Genomic DNA, 9,948 nt, shown 5'->3' with positions numbered 1-9,948 from the left:
GTCATTTGATAGGGTCAGGGGGGGCATTTGTCCCCCCTGACCCTGAAAATGACTGAAATTTACAAAAAATAAATCAATTTTGTTTTATATTTGCATATACAAGTATTGTATAAATAATGATGCTTGCCCCCCCCCCCCTATCAAAATTTCAAATGACGCTCCTGACTTAGGTATATCTGTTTCGTATTCGTTTTTATTCAGCGTTTCTTCAGCATCATATAGCTCTTTAAAATGCTGATGCAGTCATAAAACAAAAATAATAATTTTTAATATGGTCGGTTTCACAAATATTTCAATATTCTACCCGTACTAAACATCTTCAACTAAACAAAAATCAAGTTCAACAAATCAAGTTCAAAAATCATACATATACAAGTTCAACGAAAAAACTTGTTTTAAACAAATTGGTATAATCTATTTGTCATAACAATAGTCATAAAATAAAAAAAAGTTCTTCAAAGACCAGTATATAACGTCGCGGTGAACAGAAATAAGCGAATTAGTTTATTTTTCCCAGATACAAGTTCAAAGATTATCATCACAGCTGTTTGTTACCGCTGTTGTAAATGTATGGTGGATTTCTTTCACTATAATACAGTTTTATGTAAACGTGATAGATATAGATAATTTTAACTTACAATGTTTAACTTAAAGTGGTTCCTTCTAGTTGGATTTTTCCATATATTTGCAATTGTCACAACCGAAGGTGAGTCTTTAACTTTTTTTCTTCCATTATTCATATTTCAGTCACTGTTTTAGTCCATTGCAAAACCTCTGAATTTTAAAAAACCGCTTAGATCTTGGATTGACACGAAATTTGGCGTACACATAGCTAACATGTCAAAGACAAAAAGTAATATTGTGCCAGTGTGTGCTTTTGTTCTGGGGGTGAATTTGACCCCTTCTCGGAGGTGAAAAAATGTTCGTTCAAAATAAGTCCGGAAATGGGTAAACTGTTTTTATAATATAGTGGATGATGGTTGATGATAATTATTGTGGATAAAATCAACTTTTACATTTTTCACTAAGTTAATATTTTTAGAGTTATTTGCGAATGAATATCTTTATTTTTCAACAAAAAAAACACGTTTTTAGACTGTTTTTTGCAAATAACTCAAAAAGTAAGTATTTTATAAAAAAAACAACCTTAGCAAAAATATAGATCATAAAAAAGTAAAAAAATGTTGCATCTGTGAGACACAGTAGAAGCAGAGTAGTAGCTAATGAAAAAATACGCTCATATTCGTCAAATTCCAAATCTAATATTTCAATGTTAAATTACCAAAAAATGAAGCAATTTTTGGGAAAAACTCAGTACAACTTTTTATGTGTTTTATTTTTGTTTTTCATAAAAATTTCTAGCATCAAAAGTAAGTAAGTTACGCTCAACCTAAAGTTGGTCCTTTTTTGTAAAAATTCGTGAAAATTACCAACCAAATAGCATCCCAAATGAAATTAATCGTTACCGCTTCACAAGTTGCTTTACTCGTGTGTGTATTTTTTATATGATCTGTAAGTTTCATCGGTTTAAAGTGCTTATTTTTGAAAGGGGTATAGTGGAAAGGAATTCAACGGGTCACTAAATCACGAGTGTATGCAAATTTTGAACAGCCATATCTTAACCAATTTTTCTCTTACAGAAAAACAAAAATCCAAAATATTCAGAAAAGCCAAACCTACATTTTTTTACTCTTTGAGGTTTCTGGTACCATTAATAATTTTTAATCCATTTTAAAAGAAAGCAATTTTTTGCAAAATTAAAAATTTTATTTTAAAGCTAATTTTTTTTCAAAATTATAAATTTTATTTTAAAACCAATTTTTTTCCAAAAATAAGCACTTTAAACATATGAAACTTACAAATCATATAAATAAAACATAACAAAAGCAGCTTGTGAAGCGGTAACGATTAATTTCATTTAAGATGCTAATTAGGGAAGATTTTTTTTACAGGTAAACTTCATTTTGAGCGTAACTTGCATACTTTTCTGATCTCTTCTTACCTATGTGGCAGACACAAGGAGGCAGTTTCTAAAGGTCATCTCTCTTATTTCCGACCCGTAAAACATGGAGTCCCACAAAGTTCGGTCTTGGGACCTCTTTTATTTATTATCTATGTCAACGATTTGCCTCAATTCATATCTTCGTACAAATCAGAACAATTTGCGGATGATTCGGCATACGTAATAACAGGGAATAATAATGAGGATTTAAAAATGGATTACGAGGAAGTTTCTGCTAAATCTAGCACATGGTTTGCATGGTGATCCAGATGGCAAAGAGGTGCTAAACTAGTAGGACTAACTATAGACAATCGATTGAACTAGTAGGCTCATATCTCACAAGTAAATAAGAAGCTCTCAAGTTCAAAGTTTCTTATTCGTCAACTAGCAAGGGTTGTCAAATTTGAAACGTTGAAAATGACATATTTTTCTTTATTTCACTCACACCTAAGTTATGAATTAATCCTATGGGACAATTCAACAAATGTTCTTTAAATTTTCAGAATGCAAAAGAAAGCTATCAGGATTTTAGCAGGTGTTAGTTATCTGGAACATTGCCGACCTTTCTTCGTCAAATTAAAAATTATACCGCTACCTACTCTGTTGATATACCAAGTTCTGACTGAAATTCACAGAAAATGGGATCATTTAATAAAACAGTCTGATGTTCAAGTTCACAATACGCGAACCTCTCATTACTTACGAACAAACCGCTGTAGATTGCATCTTTCAGACAAAAATTGTCTTAACTGTAACTATTGTAATATTTTACCAAAAGATATTAAACCAATAAGCTGTAACAATTTCAAAAAAGTTATAAAAAAATATCTGCTAAATCATTGCTTTTACTGCTCAGAAAAATAGGTATAATATGTCTCATTGTAGAACATCGTGAACATCTGCTTACAGTGACTCTACCACAAAATATTTTCTGTTATTCTACGTTCTTGTTTGTGATATTTATAAGTTATGTTTTATATTACTATTTTGTTATATACTTTGTATTTTTGACTTGCTACAAACAATATTCTTTTGTAAAATAGTCAAATAAATCTTTCTATCTATCTATCTACAACCATCTCCCTCTGGAACTTAAATCTGCTTCATCTTTCCCCAAGTTCCGTAAAATGACAAAAGCCTATCCATCTGAAAGACCATATTATTCTGTAGAAGAATTTCTTAATCAATAACTAAGAAATTACAGTACCCTTAAGTATTATATCATAGATATTTTATATTATATCCAGAAAATATAGATTCTATATTTGGGTATCATAATATGTAGCAACTTATTAAGCTTCCCTATTAGTTCTTAAGGTTGATTACTTGAAATTAGTTAAATTTTGCAATTGATTGTTTTATTTTACTTATTTTTTTATTTATACTGACGATTTAAGTAATTTTAGTAAATTATTGTAATTGTTATTGTTTTGTTTTTCGACTGTTTGAAAGCTTTTTCTATAAAATTGTACATTTAAACCGGGAGATATTGACAGAAGTTCAACCACGATTTTCTGAGTCCTGCCCTTTACAATACTGGAAGGTTTGAGAAGATACCTAGAATTTGTAAAAAAATCCACGGGTTTCCTGTGACATTTTCCTGTAAAACTTAGTTTCTCCATAAATTTCATGGAGTTTCCATGAATTTTTGAGTCCTGCCATATCCATAGAATGACAGGATACTATCGATATTATGAAGAAAATGTCCTGCCAACTTAATAAATTAAACATATTTATTTTAAAATCAAAGAAAATGTTGGCATGACGTCTCCTAATATTTAAGGGTACTCGTCCCTCGGAAAATTCTGCGGAAAATTTTCACCATAATTCCGTGATTTTCATAAGATCATAAAATTAATTTTAATATAAAATAAATACTTTAAATGGACATTATTCAAAATGGCATGATGATTAGTTAAACTTTTATACTTTCGATTAGATAGAACTTTAAAAGGTTAAGAAATGTATAAGAAAATTCGTGGATATTTTCACGATTTTCTGAGTCATTCCATTTTGTACATGTCTTAAGAATGTTAATATAAATTTATGTATAAAGAGACAAGATCGTCATATAGTTATAATGTATATAAAAATATATTTTAAGTCGCTAAAGGTATTGCAGTTATTAAGTGTATTATACAAACATATTCATTATTCATATCACCACAATTTTCATGGCGTGCCATTTCGAGTATGCTTAAAAAACAATAATCTAAAACCATTTACAACGTGGCAGGATAACCACAAAGAGATTTAATACATAAAAATTATTTTTTTTATGGCATTAAAACTATCGTACGGTATTAGATATTATTTCCTGAGTAATGCCTAGAATTTTTAACACACCCTCCAAATCTAATACCATACTGATACTGCAATATCTTAATTTTAAGTGACTAGATCATATTAATTGTTTAAGTAAATGCAATAAAAGAAATTAGGAAAATATTTAATTTTTACAATTTATTGTAGTGGGTAGGTATATCGAATTTAAAAAAAAATATGAAAAATAGTATATTAAGTATGGAGAACGGTAAGGGTTTTATACCGATCGAAGACAATTATTGTCTGAGCTCGGTTACCCTTAACGTTCCACATGCTTATAACGTTTTTTACACGATTGATACCATTATAAATTATAAAATTAAGCATTTTCGTCATATTAACTAGTTTCATTCATTTTATCAAGATAGATACTTTGGTTGTTAGGTAGTAACTAGGGTGCATAACAACAATGGAGAATTGAGTTTTTATTTAGTTGTCAATAATTTTAAGTACAATTTTGATTATTATAAATTAAAATATGAGCGAAAGTGAATTTGAAGAAATTGAACGGGCTTGGGAAGAAGGGTGTTCCGCAATTATTCCCGAAAAATCCAAAATCCGTTATCAAAATACCTACCAAAGTTTTAAAAAATGGTGCGAAGGCAAGAATTTAAGAATCGAAGAAAAGACTCTATTGACATATTTCGTTCAAAGACATATGCAGTTGAAAGCTCCTGGAAGCCTCTGGGCAGAATATTCAATAATAATAATAATAATAATAAATTATTCAACAATAACAGGTACAATCTTTTTAGATATTTACATATAAAGTGAATAAATCACGAAGGTCTCCGAGAGGTGTGGATACACCTGTTTCGGTAAATAGGATATAAAATAATAAATAATAACATACTAACGTAAATAACATAAATAGCAACATAATACAATATAATATAATACAATAAATAGATAGGTACGTTTTTTTGTAAATACACAGTTATGTTTTAGTAAATATGATACGTAGAATAAATAATAAAATAATATAATGAAAACAATAAATAAATACTTAGTTTAACAATAAAGCACGAATAATTAATTTTTTAAAACAATTATGTATTCAATGATTAAATCCACCGTTTTTCTTTATGATGGCATTGATATTTACAAGTTTTCAACTTTGATCGAGTATTTGAAGAGAAAAAATGTTGGCTATATAGGCCTAAGAAAGCGAGCATTTTTACACGGGAGCAATTTGAAAATTTCTGATGGAAGGACCGGATGAAGAATTTCTAGTTCACAATAAATTAAAATTAAGAGATTTTTTAACTCGACGGTAAGTGAATTACTTACCGTCGAGTGGAGTACTTACCGTCGAGTTGGATTACTTACCGTCGAGTTGCTAGTAAATGTCACCTACTGACGTAAAATCTGTCACGGTAAACAGTAAAAATGATCAATCGTGCATAAAATATTTTTAAGAAACGCTTTTCTTTAGTTACGAGTGACTAAAATTAAACATAGATATTATAAAAGAATCAAATAAAAAGCAAAAAATAAAGAAAATTGAAAAAATCTAACACATTCGTCAAAGAAAAGCGTGGCGCGTCTTCATCGAATAAACGGTTTTCGCACCACGCTTTTCTTTAACGAATGTGTTGATTTTTTCAATTTTTTTTATTTTTTGCTTTAGAGTTGATTTTTTTATAATATGTATGTTTAATTTTAGTCACTCGTAACTAAAGAAAAGCGTTTCTTAAAAATATTTTTTTCATATTTTTTTATTTTTTACTTTTTAGTCTTACACTTTTCAAACATTAAAATATATCGTTATATTTATTAAAATATGTATAAAACATATATGATGTACAAACATGAAAAGTAGTCGGAATCGCCAAAAAATTTGAAACTTTATTGTTTATTTATGAAGCATAACGTAAACAATTAACGTAAAAATTTAAATTATGTGTAGTTCATATAATTAGCTACAATCTTTAAAAGTTTCAAGTTTCTTCATTGTAAAAAACAAGAAAATTTAAGCAGTTTCCGTTAAAATCGTTTTTTTTTATTTAAACAATTAATAAACAAAAAAATGTTTTATTGACTATTCGTGTATTGTTCCCGCGAATGCATATGTCTCCAAATTTTTAGTCATTTGTATTGAAGAAAAGGCAGTCAAATTAACGTCCAAAGATTTGACTCAAACGATTGAACTAAAGAAAAGCGTTTAATTAATCAATACGACAAAACGAATTATAATGTTAATTGTAGCACAAAACGTCTTAGGTCTGGATCCCGCGTATGAAAAAAAAGTTGAATAATAGCAAGCTGAAAATTTGATAATAGCTTAAGAATATCTAGTCGGACAAACTTTGATATATGGGAACACTGGAACAGGGGAAGTTTTAATTGTGGAACAGGTTAAAAATTTGGAACGGTCAGACCAAGAAAACGGCACATGTATTTTGTCCGACAGAACAGACTTAAACTCTCCGAACTGAGATTAAACTCTCGTGCAAAAATTAGACTGCTATTTATCACCAAATGGGCGTTTTAATGAGTGGAACATGTAGAATATGTCAAATGACAGTAATTACGACAGGTGATAAATAGCAGTCTGATTTTTTCATGAGAGTTTAATCTCTGTACGGAGAGTTTAAGTCTGTTCTGTCGGACAAAATAAATGTGCCGTTTTCGTGGTCTGACCGTTCCAAATTTTTAACCTGTTCCACAATTAAATCTACCCCTTTTTCAGTGTTCCCATATATCAAAGTTTATCCTACTAGACACCCTTAAGCCATTAACAAATTTTCAGCTTGCTATTAATCAACTTTTTTTTCATACGCGGGATCCAGACCTATCTCTACCGGTGGTTTTTCTAAGACTACGATAAAACACGAATTTTTTTAATTCGAGTTTTGGTTGAAGTTTTGTTTCGTAGATATCGTATTGAAATTTGACACGAATAAACGAAATATAAAAATAGAAACAGAAACAAATATATGAGCGTTCAAAATTTGAAACTTTATTGTTTATTTATGAAGCATAACGTAAATAATTAACGTAAAAAGTGAAATTATGTATACAGTCGAATCCGCTTATTAGAATACCGGTTATAGGAATATCCCGCTTTAAGGAATAAATATTTGAGGTCCTGAAACGTTACCACTAGCCACTAATGATCGGTTATTAGAATATCTCGGTTATAGGAATACTTTTGCTGGGCACGAAGGCTATTCCAATAAGCGGGTTCGACTGTAGTTCATATCATTTGCTACAATCCGTAAAAGTTTCAAGTTTCTACATTGTTAAAAACAAGAGAATTTTAACATTTTCCATTAAAATCGTTTTTTTTTTATTTAAATAATTAATAAACATAAAAAACATTTTTTTGTTGACTGTTCGTGTATTGTTTCCGCGAATGCATATGTCTGCAAATTTTCATTCATTTGCATTGAAGAAAAGTCAGTCAAATTAACGTCTAAAGATTTGATGCAAACTACTGAAGTAAAGAAAAGCATTTAAAAAAATGTATTAATTATAATCAATTAAAATATTTAAATATTAAATCAAAAAAATGCGAAAGAAATTAATTAATACAAAATTAATCAAATTATTATATATTATATAAAAAATATTTTATTCTTTCTCATAATCCTTAGTGCCCTTCAGGGCATCGAATTATAAAACATAATAATAAATAAAAAAATATAACTCAGTCATTTTCTTCAGAGATTTCTTCAATTTGCGCTTCTTTATTATTTTCATCAGATGTAGTATCTGCTTCAGTGCAGTTACTTACTAGGGCGGTCCGATAAGTACTTAGCCTTCAAAAGAAAAACGAAAATTTTGGGAAACTGGCGATTTATGTTTGAACGCAATCTCTTTTTGGCTCGATACCTTTTCTCGAGGTCTGCAAAGTAGGCTTCCGTGGCGGTGATGAACTCTTTACTTGACTTAAATTTCTGCCCGGCCAGTGACTTTTTCAAGCTTGAAAACAAAAAGAAGTGATAGCGGCCCAAATCTGGAGAATAAGTTGGATGGAATAGCAGTTTGTAGCCCAATTCGACCAATTTGGCCATGGCAATGGCGGAGGTATGAGCCGGAGCGTTGTGACGGTGGAAGAGTATTTTTTTCTTTTAGTAGAGTTTTGCGAGTAGCCATTGATAGTTAACTGTGTCATAGGCGGTAGTTAGGTCTAATAATGCTACTCCTGTTATATTTTTCCGATCACGCTCATAAGAGCATGTGTTAACAATACATAAAAAATGTATAGGGCTTTTCATTCACAGTCATTTGTTTCGAGCTTTTGTCATGTGTCACATAATATTAATATATCTACGTCATACGTTATTGGCAATACCAATGATACAAACCAAAGACGTATGACGTACCTATATTAATATTATGTGACACATGACAGAAGCTCGAAATAAATGACAATCGATGAAAAGCCCTATTATCAAGCGTTTTGCAGGAACTATTTATGTTCATTTTCAATTAGATATTAGAATATCCGCAACACATTAGGCAGTTCTTTCCCTTCAAACCAATAATTCAATGTGTTGAATCATTTTGAAGTAGCCATCCATAACGTGTAACTTCTAACTGTATTTATACGCACTCGTATGCATTGCTCCATACATTTCTAATATGCTGTTCCTAATATATACTCCGTCTAATATACTTACCGTTGCACGTTATCCGCGTCATAGCCCGTGAAATCACATGATACCAACAAGAAATATTTAGGCGGTGTCCTTTTTAGAATCATTTTGCCGAGTACACTGGAATTACATCCACTAGTCATATTTTATTATATACGCGTAGAAATAATATTTGAAGATTTGTATTAGTGTTAACTTAAAGAAATAAACAATAATATGTTTTATTTAATTTGTACAAATGGATTATAAAGCGTTTTTATGAAGCACATTTGTTCGGAACGCACTGTAACTGCAATCGAACGGAGGTGACATTTTGGCATAAATTGGTAACATTTATTTGACAGTTGCGGAATTGACACTTCATATTTGTTTTTATTCTTTACTATAAGTAGTATTTGTTTTATTATAATTATTGTTTTTATTAATTACTTCAAGGCTATGGGTACATAATTTGCAAATATTTTACGTGTATCCTTACTTTTTCTGTCTTTGCACGGCAAATTACGTGTAGTAAAATTCACACTGGTATGGACATGGAAACATTACTAGAATGTCATTCTACTTGAAAATGTCATCATTTATTTAAAGAGATGGGTTTTGAATGTTCTTGGATAACTGTTATTTTTATAATTGCAAATTATTAATTCAGTTAATAAATGTGATAATTTGTTCACTAACTAACTTCATGTATTCAGTGATTGTAATAATTTATTTGTACAACATAGACTAATACTCAATCGAGAAAAGAGGAAAAGTGTTAAAGTGATTTTTTAATAATATATTTTTATGGAACGCTTACAATTTTGAACATCTTTACAACAAAATACTTGGATCACAGAATATATTATCCTGATGTATTCTCTGCTTGGATCTTCCTCAAATAATACACAATAAATAACTTTTTATTAAGTTCACGTCTTAAATCAATTATTTATCAAATACACTATATATCAATAATATTTAATCAATAACGCAACATATAATAATAATAATAATAATATTTATTTAGGAATAACA

The 9,948-nt window shown here is 29.6% G+C and overlaps 1 protein-coding gene across 1 annotated transcript in view; it reads left to right on the top strand.

The window, feature by feature from the left end:
* Positions 1-470: 470 nt before the first annotated feature.
* The window catches only part of LOC114339588 (uncharacterized), a 53,037-nt gene continuing 43,559 nt past the window's right edge, over positions 471-9,948 (top strand). Inside the window, exon 1 of the mRNA XM_028290245.2 lies at positions 471-706. Coding sequence (XP_028146046.2) covers positions 640-706 — 67 coding nt within the window. The 5' untranslated portion in view covers positions 471-639. The remainder of the gene's footprint in view (positions 707-9,948) is intronic.

This window comes from Diabrotica virgifera, chromosome 3 (genome assembly GCF_917563875.1).
Source record: "Diabrotica virgifera virgifera chromosome 3, PGI_DIABVI_V3a".
NCBI lineage: Eukaryota > Metazoa > Arthropoda > Insecta > Coleoptera > Chrysomelidae > Diabrotica > Diabrotica virgifera.
Note: the sequence above shows the minus strand (reverse complement) of the source record. Positions and strands in the feature narration are given on the sequence as shown.